The sequence below is a fragment of the Prionailurus viverrinus genome, chromosome C2 (assembly GCF_022837055.1).
Source record: "Prionailurus viverrinus isolate Anna chromosome C2, UM_Priviv_1.0, whole genome shotgun sequence".
Taxonomy (NCBI): domain Eukaryota; kingdom Metazoa; phylum Chordata; class Mammalia; order Carnivora; family Felidae; genus Prionailurus; species Prionailurus viverrinus.
Window position 1 is genome coordinate 142131910 of NC_062569.1, and position 22845 is coordinate 142154754.

Here is a 22845-nt window from a genome sequence, read left to right on the forward strand (position 1 = left end):
TTCGCCAATGATTATGATGCTCGAAATTTCTCCGAAGGATATTTATTGCTGTGAGTCTTAAGGGATTTTAATTTATTTAGAACCTGACACTAAAATCCAACGACCCTTAAGGTTAAAATAAAGTCTATTAGCCGACATCTTGACAATTATTGCCGAATGGCTGGCCAGAGCTTTTGTGAAGTAGAAGAAAGAATCATGCTGAAGGGCCAAATGAGAGCAATAATGAGAACTTGTTACTTTTGCTACTTAGACATTATGCCTTTTGGGTTGTGGCTTCTGCCCTTGCCATGTGGCTTTTCAAACATGAGATTGAAGGGCTAAATATTTTGTTAAAGTGGAATGATTTGTAACATTCACATTGTGGAAGAGCAGTGGGATATTATTCCCTTTGATGGAAGGTCTTCAGTGTGGTGGGAAGTGGCCTTAGGAAACGTTCAGCGGTAAACAGAGGGCAGTGGCTTGTAAAAACCACACATGGGTTCGGGAAGCTACTCTATATCTCTAACTCATGCGCAAGCACATTAGTGTTCTGGTGGTTTACAGTAAAGGCTGGTATTCTTTTGAAAGGAATAGTCTTGTTTTTGTTGAAGGGGTTATGAATGTATATGAGTGTGTGTCTTTGTGTGTGCACATCAGTGTGTGTTTGGAATCTGAATAAAATGGTTTTATTTACAGATTTTCTGGCTACACTGACAAAATAGGAGGGGAGGGGAAACATAACTTATTGGGATGATTCTAGTTGAAGTGATACATTTACTTCAAACACACAGCGATTTCAAAGCAAAGAGGCAATTGCTTTAATCCCCAATTCTTTCATATGTAGATATTCATCCTACATAAACTCAATTCATTGTGTTTCAAGTGGATTATTAGCCCCCATGATGGATGGTGATGGAAACTTCCAAGAGTAGCAAAACATTTTGAAAAACAATCAGACTTTCAACCTAAACCTCTTTAGAGGTGCGGGTGGCTCAGTAGATTGAGTGTCTGACTCCTGATTTAGGCTCAGGTAATGATCCCTGGGTCATGGGATTGAGCCCCATGATAGAGTCTGTGCTGACAGTGGGAGAGCCTGCTTGGGATTCCACCCCTCTCTGCTCCTCCCTGACGCATGTGTGTGTAGTAAATACACTTCAAAAGATAAATAAATATTTACTTGTGAAGTAAATACACTTCAAAAGATAAATAAATAAAACCAATCTTCTTTAATAATAGTGATCTTTGGTTTTAGATTTAAAGAATTCCCAGTTGACAGACCTTAATGAAAACATTCACAAACACGGCTATTTTGAAAATCTCTTGATTTGGTTAAAAAATCATAACAATCATTTTTATTTTCACTTATTTTTTTTATCTGAGCATAATTGACATAAATGTTATATGAGCTTTAGGTGCATATTTGACATTTCTGTGCATTTGACAATTCTGCGCGTTACTCATTACTCACCACGAAACGTACAGACACCGTCTGTCTCCATACAGGATTGTTACAATATTCTTGGCTCTATTCCCTATGCCGTACTTTTCATCTCTGTGACCTATTTATTTTATAACTGGAAGTTTGTATCTTAGTCTCCTTCACCTATTTTATCCATCCTCTCACTGGCTTCCCCTTTGACAACCACGAGTTTGAGTTTGTTTTCTGTGTTCAAGGGTCTATTTTTGTTTGTCTGTTTGATTGATTGGTTGTGTGCTCATTTGTTTTGTTGTTTAGATTTTACGTATAAGCGAAATGATGTGGTCATTTGTCTTTTTTTGTCTGACTTACTTCACTCAGCATAATACCTTCTAGGTCCGTCCATGTTATCACAAATGGCAAGATCGCGTTCTTTTTATGGCCAAGTAATATTCCAATTGTGTATAAATACCACATCTTCTTTATCCATTCATCTATCAATGGACACTTGGGCTGCTTCAATAGTTGGGCTGCTGCAATAAACATAGGGATGCATATATCTTTTTGAATTAGTGTTTTTGTTTTCCTTGGGTAAATACCCAGTAGTAAAATTAGTGGATCATATGGGGTATCTAATTTTGATTTTTTGAGGAAACTCCATACTGCTTTCCACAGTGGTTGAACCAATTTAAAGTCCTATCAACAGTGCACAAGCGTTCTCTTTTCTCCACATCCTCACCAACACTTATTGTTTCTCGTCTTGTTGCTATGAGCCATTCTGGTAGGTATGAGGTGATATTTCATTGTGGTTTTGATTTGAATTTCCCTGATGATTACTGATATTCAGCATCTTTTCATCTGCCTTTTGGCCATCTATGTGTTTTCTTTGAAAAAATGTCTGTTCAGGTCCTCTGCTCGTTTAAAAAATTTTTTAACATTTATTTATTTTTGAGAGAGAGAGAGACAGGGACAGAGGATGAATGGGGGAGGGGCAGACAGAGAGGGAGACACAGAATCCGAAGCAAGCTCCAGGCTCTGAGCTGTCAGCACAGAGCCCGTCACGGGGCTTGAACTCATGAACCGTGAGATCGTGACTTGAACTGAAGTTGGACACTTAACTGACTGAGCCAGCCAGAAGCCCTTCTGCCCATTTTTTAATTGGGTTGTTTGGGTTATTTTGGTGTTGGGTTGTAGGAGTTCTTGATACATTTTAGGTGCCAACCCCTTACTGGATATATGATTTGAAAATATCTTCACCCAGTCAGTAAATTGCCATTTTGTGTTGCTGATGGTTCCCCCCCCGTGCAAATAGTAATGATTTTTACATCCAACACCAAAAGTATGATCCATGAAAAAAAAATTGATACGTTAGAATTCTTTAAAATTTAAGATTTCTGCCCTCTAAAGGACACTGTCAAGAGAATGAAAAGACAAACCACATACTGAGATAAAATACTTCGAAAGACATAAGTGATAAAGGACTATACCCAAAATACACAAAGTAGAACTTAATAATAAGAAAACAAACAACCTGCCCCCCAAATGGGCCAAAGACCTTAACAGATACCTCAGCAAAGAAGATACATAGAAGGCAAATAAACACACGAAAGATGTTCCACATCATACATCATCATGGATACACAGCTGAAAACAATGACCACATTACCACTACATGTTTATTAGAATGGTCCAAACCCAGAATACTGACAACACTAAATGCTGGTGATGATGTGGAACAACAGGAAACTACATTCACTGCTGGTAGAAATGCAAAATGATACAGCCACTTTAAGAGGCAGTTTGGTGGTTTATCATAGTGTGTTTTTTAGCTGGATTAAATATGCAAATACTGTCATAGGATTTTCATAACCTTAGTTATAGGCGCTAGAGTGTTACGCTTGATCGTGTGCATATGAAGGTGTCTATGTGATGAATTGTGTGCTCTATTCTCATTTATCAATGGAAACATTTATTGTGAAGCTAATAAAGCTTGGCTTTCAGATCTTCCCATGTATTCGCATCTTCCAAATCTCTTGACCTAATCTAATTTTGTATTCATGTGTGTATTCTTATTTTTTGCGAAAATACCCCCACAATGATATAAGCGACAGACCTCCAAAACTTGGATCACTCTTTTTTTTTATAAAGCTATTTATTTATTTTTTTAAGTTTATTTATTTTGATAGAGACAGAGAGAGTGAGTGGGGGGAGGGGCAGAGAGAGAGGGAGAGAGAGACTGACAGCACAGAGCCTGATGTGGGGCTTGAACTCATAAACCATGCATGAGATCATGATGTGAGCCGGAACCAAGAGTCGGATGCTTAGCCAACTGAGCCACCCAGGTGCCTTAGGATCACTCTTGTAGTTGAGCATATTAATATTTCTCACTATAAATAGTTTCTCACTATCAATATTTCTCACTGAATAAAGTTCTCACTACAGAAATTGTGATATTAACTCTAGGGTTGTGAGAGATTCAGCCATAACGCTGCAGTGGTGCCTCTCAACTCCCGTGGGCGGTACCTACTGACTCAGTAGGGAGGGAATGATGGCGGAGCCGGCCATGAGACAGCAGTTTATGAGACAGAAGGTGGTTGTGCCATGGATAAAACCTTAGATTGCTGCCAGATTCTTGTGTCTGATCTTAACAGATTCTTCCGATTGTCAAAATGAATTATATTACAGTGAATTAGAGTACAGGATTTGATGATACTGCATGAACTCAAGATTTTATTAACATAGAAAATGAGTTATATGTTTGACCGATTTCCTGCCTTATCCTGTAACTCCCATGATGACAGGGACTTTTGCTTTTTCTCCACTGTTCCTTTCATGTGAAACACGCCGTTAGTGATCAATGATTGTTTGTGAGATACATGAGTGATCTTTTGTTTGTTTTTGAGAGAGAGAGAGAAAGCTCACACCCTAGTGCTTGCAAGTGGGGGAGGGGCAGAGGGAGAAGGAGAGAGAGAGAGAGAAATTTTAAGCAGTCTCCACATCCAGCACCCAAAGACTCAGGGCTTGATCTCACGACCAGCCATGAGATCATGACTTGAGCAGAAATCAAGAGCTGGACACTTAACTGGCTGAGGCACGCAAGCACCCCCATGAGTGAGTGATCTTTGAGTTAGGTTTGCTAGAACAAATAAAATCACTTACCCAGGATACATTTTCCAGGCATGGTTGAGTGTAAGAAAGAATGGGTAAGAGTTCATTTCTTCCAAAGTTGATGGATGGTTACTTTTGCTGGGAAAAATCTGGATTAATTTGTTTCGATAATGGAATATGTCAACTTACTTAAATAATATTTGAGCCTTTTCTACAATGATCAAGTTATTATATATTAACCAGCTTTGATTCAGAGAGCAAACAACCAAGCAAAGAAGTTTTGACATAAGGAAAAGAAATTTAGATAATAATTTGAATATAGATTAAATTAATCTAAAAATAGGAAAGATAAGAATATATAATGCATGGGTCCAGCAAAATACTCATTTAGGCATCAATAAATTCCACTCTTGTAAAATTTAGATATCTAAGGCAAGGATACACGTGATATTGTTTGGCTTGAATAATGCATGTTATTTATTAAAAAAATATCGTTCATTTATTTTTGAGAGAGAGAGAGAGAGAGAGAGAGAGAGCACGAAGAAGAGAGGAAGACACAGAATTTGCAACAGGCTCCAGGCTCTGAGCTGTCAGCACATAGCCCAACGTGGGGCTTGAACTCACAGATTTTGAGATCATGACCTGAGCCGGAGTCGGTCGCTCAACTGACTGAGCCACCCGGACACCCCCAATAATGCATGTTATTTTAACTAGAACACCTTTTTTAGCTGAAAAAGGAAATGAAATCTAGAGGAGTTCTAATTGCTAGTAAAGGAATGCCATCTGAAAATTGCAGGTAAAGTTTAGACAGGTTAGAATAATTTAGCTGCCTACCCTCATAAAATGATCATCTTGTCTTTGCAATACAAGTCTTTGGCATAACTACAGGCTTCTGCCATATAATCAGAGGATGCGAAGCCTCTTTAATGGCTCTATAAGCATTTGTCCTTGGATTTCAGGGAGTATTGAGCATGAAATAAAGATGTGTTATTAAACCACGTTGATTGGCACCTTTTCTTAACTGAGAATCCTGTGGCTCTGAATCACGAATGAACTTTTTAGAGATAACTATCAAGAACCTATGTCTTATCTCTTCTACTTTCTCAAGAAATCTCGTGCTGGGAATCTGTTGAAATACCACCGCTGTTTACCAATCTGCAGAAATATGTGCTCTGAATTTCTAAAACATATCTGCGGCAATTATTCATGAATCATCAGCGCTTATATGTGTGTGCACGTGTGTGTGCATGCGTGTGTGCATGTGTGTGTGTTTCTTGATATCGGAGATGATGTCTCTTAGCTTTTTTGTTTGTGTGCCATACCTTAACAGAATATGGCTTAAAACAATATGTAAGTGACAGCAACGCAGAAGAAATACTCGTGCCTGAATTCACCCTCATTACCACTTAGTTTCTGAGAGCAAACTATTTTCCAATGTTTTATCTAGCTGGCACACTTTATGGCTCATTTTTCTCTTTCTGCCTCACTGGTAAGAATTATTGAGAGAGATTCTTTGTGGTAATTATCACACAAACATCTCATTGTTGTTAAGTGTTATCTCATGCCTCACTTGGCAGACATATTTGAGAAGCAAATACCCAGAAACATGATCACTTGCAGGCATCAGGAGAAACTTCTATGAGATCGCATATGCAGGCTGGATTTTAAATCGATAGTGTCCCATGTGATTCACTTGGAAACATAGTCCCGAAACGTGGCTTATGGGAAAGAACACTAATGTTACGTTAATATGAACTTTAGCGGTCCTGGATTCCACTTACGCATCTGGAAATTACTAGTTTTCTTTGATTCTGGGATAGTTACTTCGTTTTTCTTTTTTGTAAAAGTCTACAATAACAGAGTACATTTTTTAGTGATGAAATAAGATGCTCTATTTAAGAGTATCTTTGTTACACACACACAAATCACATAAATAAAGATATATTGCATGATCAGTGATGTTATTATACGGTATTCCTGCTTGAAAGACATGCCATTGTGAGCATGGGCATCAATATGTGAAATGTTAACAACTAAACGTCACTTTCCTCAGGGGAACTTTTTTATAAGCTTTTCAAAAAAATTTTTAAATGTTTTTATTATTTATTTTTGAGAAAGAGACAGAGTATGAGTGGGAGGTGGGGGCAGAGAGAGACAGAGATACAGAATCTGAAGCAGGCTCCAGGCTCTGAGCTGTCAGCACAGAGCCCGACGCGGGGCTTGAACACATGAACTGTGAGATCATGACCTGAGCCAAAGTCGGACACTTAACCGACTGAGCCACCCAGGTGCCCTTCTTTAGGGAAACTTTAAAAAAAAAATTTATGAAGTTTTATAGTGCTCCATTTTATTTTATTTTATTTTATTTTATTTTATTTTATTTTTTTATTTTTTTCAATATATGAAATTTACTGTCAAATTGGTTTCCATACAACACCCAGTGCTCATCCCAAAATGTGCCCTCTTCAATACCCATCACCTGCCCTCCCCTCCCTCCCACCCCGCATCAACCGTCAGTTTGTTCTTAGTTTTTAAGAGTCTCTTATGCTTTGGCTCTCTCCCACTCTAACCTCTTTTTTTTCCTTCCCCTCCCCCATGGGTTTCTTTTAAGTTTCTCAGGATCCACATAAGAGTAAAAACATATGGTATCTGTCTTTCTCTGTAAGGCTTATTTCACTTAGCATAACTCTCCAGTTCCATCCATGTTGCTACAAAGGGCCATATTTCATTCTTTCTCATTGCCACGTAGTACTCCATTGTGTATATAAACCACAATTTCTTTATCCATTCATCAGTTGATGGACATTTAGGCTCTTTCCACAATTTGGCTATTGTTGAGAGTGCTGCTATAAACCTTGGGGTACAAGTGCCCCTATGCATCAGCCCTCGTGTATCCCTTGGGTAAATTCCTAGCAGTGCTATTGCTGGGTCATAGGGTAGGTCTATTTTTAATTTTTTGAGGAACCTCCACACTGTTTTCTAGAGTGGCTGCACCAGTTTGCATTCCCACCAATGGTGCAAGAGGGTTCCTGTTTCTCCACATCCTCGCCAGCATCTATAGTCTCCTGATTTGTTCATTTTGGCCAATCTGACTGGTGTGAGGTGATATCTGAGTGTGGTTTTGATTTGTATTTCCCTGGTGAGGAGCGACGTTGAGCATCTTTTCATGTGCCTGTTGGCCACCCAGGTATCTTCTTTAGAGAAGTGTCTGTTCATGTTTTCTGCCCATTTCTTCACTGGGTTATTTGTTTTTCGGGTGTGGAGTTTGGTGAGCTCTTTATAGATTTTGGATACTAACCCTTTGTCTGATATGCCATTTGCAAATATCTTTTCCCATTCTGTTGGTTGCCTTTTAGTTTTGTTGGTTGTTTCCTTTGCTGTGCAGAAGCTTTTTATCTTCATAAGGTCCCAGTAGTTCATTTTTGCTTTTAATTCCCTTGCCTTTGGGGATGTGTCAAGTAAGAAATTGCTATGACTGAGGTCAGAGAGGTCTTTTCCTGCTTTCTCCTGTAGGGTTTTGATGATTTCCTGTCTCACCTTCAGGTCCTTTATCCATTTTGAGTTTATTTTTGTGAATGGCGTGAGAAAGTGGTCTAGTTTCAATCTTCTGCATGTTGCTGTCCAGTTCTCCCAGCACCATTTGTTAAAGAGACTGTCTTTTTTCCATTGGATGTTCTTTCCTGCTTGTCAAAGATGAGTTGGCCATACGTTTGTGGGTCTAGTTCTGGGGTTTCTATTCTATTCCATTGGTCTATGTGTCTGTTTTTGTGCCAATACCATGCTGTCTTGATGATGACAGCTTTGTAGTAGAGGCTAAAGTCTGGGATTGTGATGCCTCTTGCTTTGGTCTTCTTCAAAATTACTTTGGCTATTCGGGGCCTTTTGTGGTTCCATATGAATTTTAGGATTGCTTGTTCTAGTTTCGAGAAGAATGCTGGTACAATTTTGATTGGAATTGCATTGAATGTGTAGATAGCTTTGGGTAGTATTGACATTTTGACAATATTTATTCTTCTAATCCATGAGCACGGAATGTTTTTCCATTTCTTTATATCTTCTTCAATTTCCTTCATAAGCTCTCTATGGTTTTCAGCATACAGATCTTTTACATCTTTGGTTAGATTTATTCCTAGGTATTTTATGCTTCTTGGTGCAATTGAGAATGGGATCAGTTTCTTTATTTGTCTTTCTGTTGCTTCATTATTAGTGTATAAGAATGCAACTGATTTCTGTACATTGATTTTGTATCCTGCAACTTTGCTAAATTCATGTATCAGTTTTAGCAGACTTCTGGTGGAGTCTATTGGATTTTCCAGGTATAATATCATGTCATCTGCAAAAAGTGAAAGCTTGATTTCATCTTTGCCAATTTTGATGCCTTTGATTTCCTTTTGTTGTCTGATTGCTGATGCTAGAACTTCCAACACTATGTTAAACAACAGCGGTGAGAGTGGACATCCCTGTCATGTTCCTGATCGCAGGGAAAAAGCTCTCAGTTTTTCCCCATTGAGGATGATGTTAGCTGTGGGCTTTTCATAAATGGCTTTTATGATCTTTAAGTATGTTCCTTCTATCCCGACTGTCTCGAGGGTTTTTATTAAGAAACGTTGCTGAATTTTGTCAAAGGCCTTTTCTGCATCGATTGACAGGATCATATGGTTCTTATCTTTTCTTTTATTAATGTGATGTATCACATTGATTGATTTGCGAGTGTTGAACCAGCCCTGCATCCCAGGAATGAATCCCACTTGATCATGGTGAATAATTCTTTTTATATGCTGTTGAATTCGATTTGCTAGTATCTTATTGAGAATTTTGGCATCCATATTCATCAGGGATATTGGCCTGTAGTTCTCTTTTTTTACTGGGTCTATGTCTGGTTTAGGAATCAAAGTCATACTGGCTTCATAAAACGAGTCTGGAAGTTTTCCTTCCCTTTCTATTTCTTGGAATAGCTTGAGAAAGATAGGTATTATCTCTGCTTTAAACGTCTGGTAGAACTCCCCTGGGAAGCCATCTGGTCCTGGACTCTTATTTGTTGGGAGATTTTTGATGACTGATTCAATTTCTTCGCTGGTTATGGGTCTGTTCAAGCTTTCTATTTCCTCCTGATTGAGTTTGGGAAGCGTGTGGGTGTTTAGGAATTTGTCCATTTCTTCCAGGTTGTCCAGTTTGTTGGCATATAGTTTTTCATAGTATTCCCTGATAATTGCTTGTATCTCTGAGGGATTGGTTGTAATAATTCCATTTTCATTCATGATTTTATCTATTTGGGTCATCTCCCTTTTCTTTTTGAGAAGCCTGCCTAGAGGTTTATCAATTTTGTTTATTTTTTCAAAAAAACAACTCTTGGTTTCATTGATCTGCTCTATAGTTTTTTTAGATTCTATATTGTTTATTTCTGCTCTGATCTTTATTATTTCTCTTCTTCTGCTGGATTTAGGCTGTCTTTGCTGTTCTGCTTCTATTTCCTTTAGGTGTGCTGTTAGATTTTGTATTTGGGATTTTTCTTGTTTCTTGAGATAGGCCTGGATTGCAATGTATTTTCCTCTCAGGACTGCCTTGCTGCATCCCAAAGCATTTGGATTATTGTATTTTCATTTTCGTTTGTTTCCATATATTTTTTAATTTCTTCTCTAATTGCCTGGTTGACCCATTCATTCTTTAGTAGGGTGTTCTTTAACCTCCATGCTTTTGGAGGTTTTCCAGACTTTTTTGTGTGGTTGATTTCAAGCTTCATAGCATTGTGGTCTGAAAGTATGCATGGTATGATCTCAATTCTTGTATACTTATGAAGGGCTGTTTTGTGACCCAGTATGTGATCTATCTTGGAGAATGTTCCATGTGCACTCGAGAAGAAAGTATATTCCGTTCCTTTGGGATGCAGAGTTCTAAATATATCTGTCAAGTCCATCTGATCCAATGTCTCATTCAGGGCCCTTGTTTCTTTATTGACCGTGTGTCTAGATGATCTATCCATTTCTGTAAGTGGAGTGTTAAAGTCCCCTGCAATTACCACATTCTTATCAATAAGGTTGCTTATGTTTGTGAATAATTGTTTTATATATTTGGGGCCTCCTGTATTTGGCACATAGACATTTATAATTGTTAGCTCTTCCTGATGGATAGACCCTGTGATTATTAATATATAATGCCCTTCTTCATCTCTTGTTACAGCCTTTAATTTAAAGTCCAGTTTGTCTGAGATAAGTATGGCTACTCCAGCTTTCTTTTGACTTTCAGTGGCATGATAAATAGTTCTCCATCCTCTCACTCTCAATCTAAAGGTGTCCTCAGGTCTAAAATGAGTATCTTGTAGACAGGAAATAGATGGGTCTTGTTTTTTTATCCATTCTGATACCTTATGTCTTTTGGTTGGTGCATTTAGTCCACATTCAGTGTTATTATAGAAAGATATGGGTTTAGAGTCATTGTGATGTCCGTAGGTTTCATGCTTGTAGTGATGTCTCTGGTACTTTGTCTCACAGGATCCCCCTTAGGATCTCTTGTAGGGCTGGTTTAGTGGTGATGAATTCCTTCAGTTTTTGTTTGTTTGGGAAGACCTTTATCTCTCCTTCTATTCTAAATGACAGACTTGCTGGATAAAGGATTCTCGGCTGCATATTTTTTCTGTTCATCACATTGAAGATCTGCCATTCCTTTCTGGCCTGCCAAGTTTCAGTAGAGAGATCAGTCACGAGTCTTATAGGTCTCCCTTTATATGTTAGAGCACGTTTATCTCTAGCTGCTTTCAGAATTTTCTCTTATCCTTGTATTTTGCCAGTTTCTCTATGATATGTCGTGCAGAAGATCGATTCAAGTTACCTCTGAAGGGAGTTCTCTGTGCCTCTTGGATTTCAATGCCTTTTTCCTTCCCCAGATCCGGGAAGTTCTCAGCTATTATTTCTTCAAGTACACCTTCAGCACCTTTCCCTCTCTCTTCCTCCTCTGGGATATCAATTATGCGTATATTATTTCACTTAGTTCTCTAATTTTCCCCTCATACTCCTGGATTTTTTTTATCTCTTTTTCTCAGCTTCTTCTTTTTCCATAATTTTATCTTCTAGTTCACCTATTCTCTCCTCTGCCTCTTCAATCCGAGCCGTAGTTGTCTCCATTTTATTTTGCGACTCGTTGTTAGCATTTCTTAGCTCCTCCTGGCTGTTCCTTAGTCCCTTGATCTCTGTAGCAAGAGATTCTCTGCTGTCCTTTATACTGTTTTCAAGCCCAGAGATTAATTTCATGACTATTATTCTAAATTCACTTTCTGTTATATTGTTTAAATCATTTTTGATCAGTTCGTTAGCTGTTGTTATTTCCTGGATGTTTTTCTGAGGGGAATTCTTCCGTTTCATCATTTTGGATAGTCCCTGGAGTGGTGCGGGACTGCAGGCACTTCTCCTGTGCTGTCTGGAATAACTCACGTTGGTGGGCGGGGCCGCAGTCAGACCTGATGTCTGCCCCCAGCCCACCGCTGGGGCCACAGTCAGACTGGTGTGTGCCTTCTCTTCCCCTCTCCTAGGGGCGGGATTCACTGTGGGGTGGCGTGGCCCGTCTGGGCTACTTGCACACTGCCAGGCTTGTGGTGCTGGGGATCTGGCGTATTAGCTGGGGTGGATCAGCAAGGTGCACAGGGGCGGGAGGGGCAGGCTCAGCTCACTTTTCCTTCGGAGAGCTGCTTCGGGAGGGGCCCTGCGGCATCGGGAGGGAGTCAGACCCGCCGGAGGGATGGATCCACAGAAGCACAGCCTTGGGTGTTCGTGCGGAGCAAGCAAGTTCCCTGGCAGGAACTGGTTCCCTTTGGGCTTTTGGCTGGGGGATGGGCGAGGGAGATGGCGCTGGCGAGCGCCTTTGTTCCCTGCCAAGCTGCACTCTGTCATCTGGGGCTCAACAACTCTCCCTCCCATTGTCCTCCAGCCCTCCCGTTCCCCGAGCAGAGCTGTTAGCTTATAACCTTCCAGATGTCAAGTCCTGCTTGCTGTGGGAACACACTCCGTCTGGCCCCTCCGCTTTTGCCAGCCAGACCCGGGGCTCTGCTTGGCCGGCGGGCCGCCCCTCTGCCCCGGCTCCCTCCCGCCAGTCCGTGGAGCGCGCACCGCCTCGCCACCATTCATACCCTCTTCCGTGGGCCTCTCGTCTGCGCTTGGCTCCGGAGACTCCATTCTGCTAGTCTTCTGGAGGTTTTCTGGGTTATTTAGGCAGGTGTGGGTGGAATCTAAGTGATCTGCAGGACGCAGTGAGCCCAGCGTCCTCCTACGCCGCCATCTTCCGTAGTGCTCCATTTTAAAAGCTGCTTCTGATCAAGAATAGTGTGTGTCTTCTTTTATTAGCTTTTGTATAGTGGATCCTAGGGGAGAATTTTAGAACCTACCATCAACGCAAGGGAAAAAGTACAGGTGGAGAACAGCCAGAACTGCCTAACTTAGACTAGTCTGCAAACAGAGTGGCCGTGGATCTAAAGCCTCATAAACAGGACGATAGTCTGTCACACTGTGTTATTCTTTCTCAGAAAGAGCTGTGAATGATTGTGACTAAATATTAGAGTGGGGAAAATGGTTGGCAAGAACTGCCGTTGTTCAAATTTTTAAAGGTCAAAAGCCAAGAATTGATATGAGAGATTTTAAGGACAAAGTATAGGAAATAGCCTCTTAAGTCAGAGCTTTGCAATACTATTTTCATTGTGGGTAATGTGAGGAAATAAGGAGAGGGAACATTAAATATGAGGTCCACTCACTGCTTGGATAATATTTCCTGTTTGTGCTATTACATTTCAACCGTAAAGTAATTTGGCATTTGGATTTCACATCTTAGCTATTTGTTTCTTTCATTTTGTAGAAACAAAAATTTTCATTACTGATATATATATATATATGTGTGTGTATATATATATATACATATATATATGTGTGTATATATATACATATATATATGTGTATATATATATATATATATATATATATTCCCCCCCACACACAGAGTATTTTGCAAATGCAGTGGGGGATGAAGACAAACAATGAAATATTTGTATCAAAAGTCTTAATTTCCCAGTGACCCAAATTCCTGAAAAAAAAAAAAAAGTAGTGAAAACCAAACCTAGCTCTGAAATCTTGGGAAATATTCCCAACATCTCTATACCTTAGTATTTTCATGTGTAAAATAGGAATATTAATAAGTGTCCACTTTGGGTCTTGTTAGGATTCCCAAGGGGTACATTTATTATTATTTTTTTAATGTTTATTTATTTTTGAGAGAGAGAGAGAGAGAGAGAGAGAGAGCACAAGCAGGGGAGGGGCAGAGAGAGAGGGGGAGACACAGAATCTGAAGCAGGCTCCAGGCTCTGAGCTGTCAGCACAGAGCCTGACACAGGGCTTGAACTCACGAACTGTGAGATCATGACCTGAGCTGAAGGTGGATGCTCAACACACTGAGCCACCCAGGTGACCCAAAGAGGTACATTTATTAATTAAACTTGAGAAGCTCTGCTCTATGACTCTGTATTTCCCTTCTTATTAAACAGGGCTATCCAGTTATGACCTACATTCACCATACGTATAACACCATCACTCTCGGCGGTCCACCAGCTTCCTATCACCCTTGCCTCCTCAGGGCACGCCATGTAGCTACATACTGCCAGCTGCCAGCATCGGTACCTGAGGGCTTTCTCCTGGTGCCCGAGCTCCTTTTCTGCCCACTGAAGATCAGGAATGCAGCTCTCAGACCACGAGTTTTTGGAAGTACTCCAGCTCTCACGACTCATCTGTGATAACTGCAAAGCTTGTGTTCTGCACTGAATCCCAGAGTTTTCCCAGTGGAGGTAAGCTCTAGTTCCAACAGTTGTTACTTTCTGTTATCCGCCTTCTCTGTCTTACTCCCCAATTTGCCAGCCAAGGCCCTTTTCCCTCCAAAAGTAAATTCCTTGCATACACATTCTTATCTCAGGCTTTTCTTCGAAGGAACCTGAACCAAACACCTATACTTTACCTCTTCCCCACACGGTGTAGAAGATTCATGCAGCTTTGTTCAGCGAATCTATTTAACCCAGCAGGAAAGGGTACCAACTAATGCTGTTGTTTATACCCTGCTGGAGGTGTTTGTGTTCATTTGCATTGCTCTAATTCCTATGGGTGGGCATTGCCAGCCGCAAAATACAAAAACCCATAGGAAGGAGATGGCCTTGGTTGCCGAATAAGATCCCCAAGGGTAAATATTTAACAAATTTGAGTCAATGATCGCATTGCAAATATACGAGAACTGAGGCTACAAAAATGTTTGGCTTTACAAGTCAGTGGTAAAAAGGCAGATTGTTTAATATGTGGTGTTGAGCAACATACTCCTTCTATGGAAGAAAATAAAACTTTAGATTGATTAAAGAAATAAATATGAAAAGCAAAAAATTTTAAAAAGTTATTAAAAGGAAAAGTAGGAATTTATCTTTTTTTTGCCTGTTTGTTTTTTAGGAATTTATCTTTTTGACCTAGAGGTCAGAAAGGATTTCTTAAACAAAACATCAATGGGAAAATTATCTGATGCTATAAAACAATCTGATGCTATAAAAATTATGGGTTTCTTTTCCGAAAAGGATAGCACAAAGTTAAAGACAAGTTGCCAGAATGGAAGAAAATATTTGCAATGTCTGAAACTTAAACTAAAAACCAAAAAATCATGAGTAAAACTCACGAAAATCAATGGCATATAAAGATAGCAATATAAAATGGGAAATATCTGTGAATAGTAAAGTTGAAGAAGAAACACAAAAATCTCGCAATCATATAGTAAGATACACAAAACCATTTTGTATCTGAGAAATGCACATTAAAATAATAATGGAATATAAGCTTACATATCAAAGACTGTATTTGTATATTACAAATCCAGCTAATGTCAAATGTTGATATGGTTATGAAGTCTGTCCTGGACTGACTAGTGTAAGTTAGGAAGATAAATGACACCAAAATCAAAATGTTGGTGGTTAAAATAACTAAAGGTTTATTTATGGCTCATGGTACCTGCATATTACAGTGTCAAAAGTAGTCCTCTGCTCACTGTTCTCAGAAACCCGGGTTCATATAGCACAACCAATGAAACATTGTTGGTCATGTCGGTGGGAAAAGGAGATCCCTCTGGGCAGAGAGTGTGGGTGGGAATTGAGTTGGGATGTGGGGGTGAGCCTTTGGATTGGCAAAAACATTTTATATGACACTTCTGCCCATAATTCATTGGCCAGAAGTAACCATATGTCCCCAGTCACAGGAAGTCAAAGGAACTTCATTGCATTTCTGGCAGAGGTGAAGACCGCTGTATTCATTTCGTAGAGCAACATGACAATACCTAGTCAAGTTGAGCTATGGCTTCATTCTCTTCCCAACGTTAGTGACTCTTTAATGTTTTTCCCTTTCAGACAAAGGGCAAACATCTTTTAATTGCTTTCAGCCTCTGATGCTATAGGCTCTTGGTTTTGTGTCCTTGAATACCCTTTATTGCATTAGACTCTCTTAGAAATGGCAAAGATATCTTTGCATTGGAACTACCAATACCAAGGAAATGAGATATTTGAACTTTTTTAGACCTTTCTTAAAGAATGGGGGCACCTGGTTGTCTGACTTGGTTGAGTGTCCAACTCTTGATTTCAGCTCAAGTCATGATCCCAGGGTCGTGGAATCGAGCTCCTCGCTGAGTGTGGAGCCTGCTGAAGATTCTCTCTCTCTCTCTCTCTCTCTCTCTCTCCTTCTCTCCCTCTACCCCTTAACCTGCTCACATGAGCACATGTGCTGTGTCTCTCTCTCTCAAAAAAAGAAAGAAAGAAAGAAAGAAAGAAAGAAAGAAAGAAAGAAAAGAAAGAATGAAAGAAACTTATTTCTTTTGCAGTTAATTTTTTTAAGATGTCAGAATTTTTTATTGGAGACAATGAAGCGTATCTTTCATATAGATGTTTCCTAATAATACATGACAGATAGTGATATTAAGCTCCCTATGCTTGGTTTAAGAATTGGGCCTTCCTGCTCACCTGGGGCCACCGTCACCATGAATCCAGAGATTCCAGGCGTGCCTAGCTTCTTTGTATCCTTGTTGCTATTTTGGTGTTTAATAGGTTTTTCTCTTTTCTCCTTATTTGCATGGTTCTCATCCACTCTGCGGTCCATTTGAATCTTATCCCAGCGTGCCTCTTGAAAAATGGTTTGCTTAAACTGCTTGTGGCAAAGAACAAAGCATAAGAGGGAAGTCATTTCTAGAGTGAAAGTTCTCCATTCACATTTCTGAGCAACATTTGCTCAAGGTCCTAAGGATATAATCAGAGCAAAAAAAATCTGCTTGTGGCTGCTGGAACGCAGATGCTCAGTGAGCCCTCAAAAATACACTTCTGTGGAGTCTGTTTCCTCTCGCTAGGAATTATTCCCTTTGGAATGTCAGATTGTCCCCTAAAATGACAATTAACCATGAAAAATTAAACTTTGGGGAAGGCATGGAAATTCGAGTAAACACGTCCTTGACTTCTTCCTTAGTTTCTGTACTTAGAAGAAGAATTTATCTTCTTTAATATCTAAAATGTCTCAACTGTAGAATACCCTATTCTCTTTTGACATTCTAATTTGACTGTAAGTCTATCAAAGCTAGAGACATTAGTGTTTGTTTTATACTGTATCCCTTGTACCTAGAAGATAATGTATGCTTGGGGTGCCTGGGTGGCTCAGTCGGTTAAGCATCTGACTCTTGATTTCGGCTCAGATCTTGGATCAAGCCCCATGTTGGGCTCGGCACTGATAGCAGGAAACCTGCTTGGGATTCCCTCTCTCTCTGCCCTTTCCCTGCTCACTCTCTCTTTCTCTCTCTCTCTCAAATAAACACTTTTTATATGCTTATTGAATAAATAAGTAAATGATTGCTCTAGTTTCAAAGAGAAGATAAGAATGCATCAGAACTCTGTGTATTCAAGACATAAATAAGTAACAGGCATGGAGACACTTGAACTTGGGAGACTAGAAACAATAGCGAAAGATGAATCAAAGAGTTCTTACCTCCAAGGACCTATCGGTCAGTTTTAAGGGTTGAATTTTGTCTCCCTTAAATTTATATGCTGAAGTCTTAACCTTGGTTATTTTACAGTGTGACTTGACTTGAAAATAGGCTCATTGCAGATGTAATTATTTTAGATGAAGTTATATTCGAGTAGGGTGGGTCTCTCAAACAATATGACTGATGGCTTAATAAGAAGGGGAAATATGGTCACAGTGAGGAACACAGGGAGAACACCAGGCGAAGGTTGGAGATAAGTGGCCACAGGTCAAGGAAGGCCAAAGGTTTCTGGAAAACCACCAGAAACTAAGAGAAAGGCATGGGATGTATTCTTCTTAGCTCTCAGAAGAAACCAATGGTCCTGGCATCTTGATTTTGAGTTTCTAGCCTCCAGAACAGTGAGGCAATAAATTTCTGTTAAGTCACCTAGTTTGTGGTATTTGCTATGGCAGCCCTATAAAACCAATACAGTTAGTAAGAGCAATCTTATTTTTTCTTAGTGTTTATTTATTTTTGAGAAAGAGAGACAGAGCATGAGCAGGGGAGGGGCAGAGAGAGAGGGAGACACAGACTCTGAAGCAGGCTCCAGGCTCTAAGCTGTCAGCACGGAGCCTGATGCGGAGCTTGAACCCACAAACTGTGAGAACATGACCTAAGCCAAAGACAGACGCTTAACCAACTGAGCCACCCGGGCGCCCCAGGAATCTTATTTTAAAAGTTGATGGAGGTGCTTGAGCTAACGTCAGTAGCTCAGACAACCTCTCTTCTTTATACTCAGATTCAACTAATTCAGGGAAAAGACTGTCTTTTGACATATGTGATTAGAAAAATCTGAGTGGTGGCTGGAACATTTATTACTTAAATAAATGTGTGTGTGTGTGTGTGTGTGTGTGTGTGTGTGTGTGTTTAGGGGAAGTTTCTGGAAGGGAATGTGTTCCTAACTAAGAAAGCTGGGCGAGTTCATGAAATGTTTCCATTTTGGAGTTACCAGTTGTCAGAGCCAAATAACTCCTACTCAAAGGTTCTACATGATTAAGTTATGGGTAAGAAGATACATTTTTCTAGTCCCTTATCCATTTCCCTAATTTTAAAGCAAGAATCTTAGTAAATTTAATGAAGAGCCAGACACATTCATACCTAACTTAAGACTCGGGGTCCAAGAACCTTAAAAAATGGGGAACAATTTAGCTGCTGAAACGTGTCTAAAAGACACAGGCTATCCCATCTGTTGGGAATATGTATTCTCTTATCTTCATACTTTTTTAAGAGCAGGCAATCATAAGACAGGATGGGAAACTGACTACTGAGGAAACTTACGGGTGACTTACTCCAGTAGGAATGCCATCCCAACGCACAAGCCTAGGAAAAAGGGCAAAACTATTTTTACATTGGCTTCCATGGTGAATTTCTGGAACAAAATTTATTACCTCTGATATCAATGGGTCTTTCATGCCATATCTGTAAGATGTATATAAAACAATAAAGCCCATGCCAAATCTGAAGTGGTCAAGGAGGGAATTTTTCCATAATTCCTTGAAAAAAACCCCATTGATACAGTCTTTCTTCTCTTCACCAAGGATTGGAAAGAAGCAGCGAGCCATAGGTAGGCATTGGAAGTTAGGTGAAGAGTGAAGGTACTTACATGACTTTTTTTTTCTTTTTTTTGGTACTGTTGCTATCCCACATCCTACTCTGACTCTTTTTAAACTTCATACTGACCATTCAGAGCAAGGGGACATTTTAAGGGACATGTTAACCTGTTATGAAGACAGCTGCCCTAGCATTTGGGGCTTGTGTGGGAAGGAATGTCTCAGCCACAGCAATTCCTGTTGGCATTCATACTAACACAGCATCTAAAGAGATTCATCCCTCCACTCTTCAAAGAATAATAAAACACATATTTTAAAAACAGCATACTCATTCATGAGTACTTTGGGATAACCCTTCACTTAACTAGTCAGGGCATGTATTTGCAGCCAATCTATTTTCATATTCGTTTTTAGTGAAACATATTAGACTATAACCTTAATTTTGTAAAGGTGTACTGGCAGAACAATTCTTAAGGTTTGAGCAACATCTCTGAAAATAACAAAGGTGGAAAAAAATACGTACACGTAGAACCAAGAGTAAACAACGATGTCAAATCGGAAACCATAGGAATGCAGAATCACTGGTCAAGCTGTTGACCAGAGATGAGAGACTGTGTGTCCAAATGTACGGATTCATTTATTCTCCTTTTACAAAAACGTGTGAACTTTATTTTGCTCTGTTAAGTTGTATAACTTGGAATTCTTTTCTGTTTTGCCCCCTCCGAAGATAAAAAACACAGAGATAAAATATCAGCTGGGCTAAAGAGTAACTGAAAATGAATTAATAACCATACATTTACACAGACAACTTTATTTTTGTCATCTGGTTTGTCTAAATGAAAAAAAAACAGAGGTATCCAAGCTGAATTTTTCCCTTGCCATTATTAGTCATCCAAATATTTGCGTTCTCTTTGAGTTAGGGTTTTAGTCTAAGTAGCTTTCAATATGCTAAAATAAGTAACACACGATTAAGCACTGGTAGAGTTTTTTAATTAAACAAATTGAATGGATCACGCAGAGGTATCTGTTAATTAACAGTTATTCAAATATATGTTAATTAAAATGTTTTTTAATGGTATTACATTTCCTAAAATATTGAAATAGGTAACCATGTTGCCCCAAATTAAAATTGCATTTCTATTTCCTTAGATTAAAAAAGTAAGAGCCTTAAAGATTTCTTAAAATACAACAAAACAAAATAGACTTAGTTACTGCAAGGCATATGTGTCTACATATATGGTAACATTGAATGCTTTTCTGTATAATTTTCACCAAGGGCCACTACGATAAAGTCAGAGATGTGTTTTTCCAGAAAATATTTGGCTTTAAACAAAGCAGAAGCTTTAAATTGGGGGCAGCCGGGTGGCTCAGTCGGTTAAGCCTCCGACCCTCGCTTTCGGCTAACGTCACGATCTTACAGTTCGTGAGATCGAGCCCAGTGTCAGGTTCCTCCGTGATCACAACAGCATGGAACCTGCTTGGGAGTCTCTCCTTCCCTCTCTCTCTCTCTCCCTCCCCCCACTCTCTCCATCGCATGCGTGTGCATGTGCATTCTCTCTCTCTCCCAAAATAAATAAACTGGAAAACTGTAAATAAATCTTCACCCTAATGTATTAATTGATGCAGAGTATGGTAAAATACACAAGGTCGAAACTGCATTTTGAAAAGATGATCAGTCAATACATTGAGGTGGTGGTGGGGCCATACCCTGGCTAGCAGGGTGGGTCTCCACACCTTGTGAAGAGTTCCGCTCAGCACCATCCACGTCTCCATCCCTGTGCTTCCTTTCGCCAAAGATGGATTCAGCATCATTATCTGCCTCGGCACTAAGAGGCCCAATCTCGCCGCCTCCCTTCATCTCTGAGATGTTGCTCATCCCGTTTTCCTGCGTCTGCTCTGCACCCCCACCCTCCCGGTGCACATCGTTATTCCGAGCCCGCCTCCTACTCCCTACTTCCGCCCCTCCCACGCAGTATTATTTTCATCCTCGCCATCCTTTTGATGACACAGCCACATCCCTGGTAGCCTTGATCTTTTTCCTGGCAGTTTTCTTTATCTTCTTGCTCTGAAACCTGGCCTCACTGGCGCGCAGCTTCTCTCGGGGTGCCCAGTGGCCGCTGTGTCGTGCCCACAAACTTGGTCTCCCGCGCCTAGGCAGGAGAAGGCAAGCTCTTTGCTGCTTCTGCTTCTTTGAAGCTTTGAGACGATTCCTCCTTCCTCTTCTCTAAATTCTTCCAGTTTTAACTCTCAAGCCTTCAGATTATAACATTGTTTACGGTACCTTGGGCAAGTGTCTGCTGATCCCGAGGCAAACCCCTTAATTCCTTGAAAATATCCGCCCTCGTAGATGCCACTCTCTCCAAAACACCCCTTTCCTAATTTTTGTGCTTGAAAACATCTGCGTGGACCTTTCCCTCCACGGGCCTCTCTGGTTTTGACTTCCTTTCCAGTTGTTTTGCCCTCCACCTCCTTCGGGCACTCACCCATGTGGGCATGATTTTGTTTTGTTTTGTTTTTTAATGTTTATTTATTTTTGGGGGGGGGGAGAGAAAGAGAATCCCAAGCAGGCTACACACTGACAGCGCAGAGCCCCACATGGGGCTTGAACTGGTGAACTATGAAATCATGATCTGAGCTGAAATTGAAAGTCGGACGGGGCGTTTCACTGACTGAGCCACCCAGATGCCCCAGTGATTTTGTTATTAACAGCAACTGCAAACCTTCCATACTATCAATTTCAAGTACCACGTTCTGACCTTCACCTCCCACCTTTCTAGCCTCATCTCTTTTAGTAGTCTGATTCCGATAATCACAAGCCCTTTTTCTTGTCCCGTGCCCCTTAATGTTATAATAACCATATGTTCTGGTTTGCATAGGAGAGGTTTGGGTTAAACGTGTTAGTCATCTCAGCATAAGAATCAATAGTGCCCTGGTTTAGATAATAAATTATATGGCTACTCCACCTAACATCCTCACCTTTCTTTTTACTCCACCTCCATTCTACAGTCAACTAAAAGCTTTTCTTGGCATATGCTTTTCAGCTGCTTTATCCTTCCTTCCCATAATCGATCCTTTGGCAAAATCCCAACCCTGGCAAAATCCAGCCCTCCAAATACTTCACATGTGCACCTGCACCTCAGCGTGGCTGGAATAGGACACCCAACAGCGCTGGCTGTTCTCACATGAGCTTTACCGTCCTTAACTTCAAGTTGTCGGGTAATCGTCCTCTATCCACCGGCCCATTTACTTTTCCACTCTCCCAGATGATCATTTCACATCTTGTCTTTCCTTCGACTTCCAGAATTTCTTCACGTATTTTTCCCACTGAACTGACGATCTTCTATTTCACTGAGAAAAGTGAAGCAATCAGAGAAGAACTCCAGCAAACTCTCCATCCATGCTCTGGACCCCACCCCATCTCACCTAGTGGACTCCTCTTTCTGCCATATCTCAGGCACAGTCCACTTGCAAATACCATTAGCTCACCTTCAAAATAACCTTGTCCTGCCTTCACTGCTTCTATTCTGATCCAAGATGTTGACATTTCTCAACTGAACAACTGTATTAGCTGAATCACTGCTTTTTTTTTTCTTTGCACTAACCCACATCTAGCCTATTTGCAGCACAGGTATTAAGTGATATTGTTAAGATATAAGCTACATCATATAATTTCTCTTTTCAAATCCTCCCGATGGCTTCACGCTTCATTCTAAATAGAAGCCAAAGTTCAACAATGACTTA

The 22845-nt window shown here is 40.1% G+C and overlaps 1 protein-coding gene across 1 annotated transcript in view; it reads left to right on the top strand.

The window, feature by feature from the left end:
- Positions 1-14267, top strand: part of LOC125174544 (actin cytoskeleton-regulatory complex protein pan-1-like) — a 50885-nt gene extending 36618 nt beyond the window's left edge. Inside the window, exon 4 of the mRNA XM_047874051.1 lies at positions 14022-14267. Coding sequence (XP_047730007.1) covers positions 14022-14267 — 246 coding nt within the window. The remainder of the gene's footprint in view (positions 1-14021) is intronic.
- The last annotated feature ends 8578 nt before the right edge of the window (positions 14268-22845 follow it).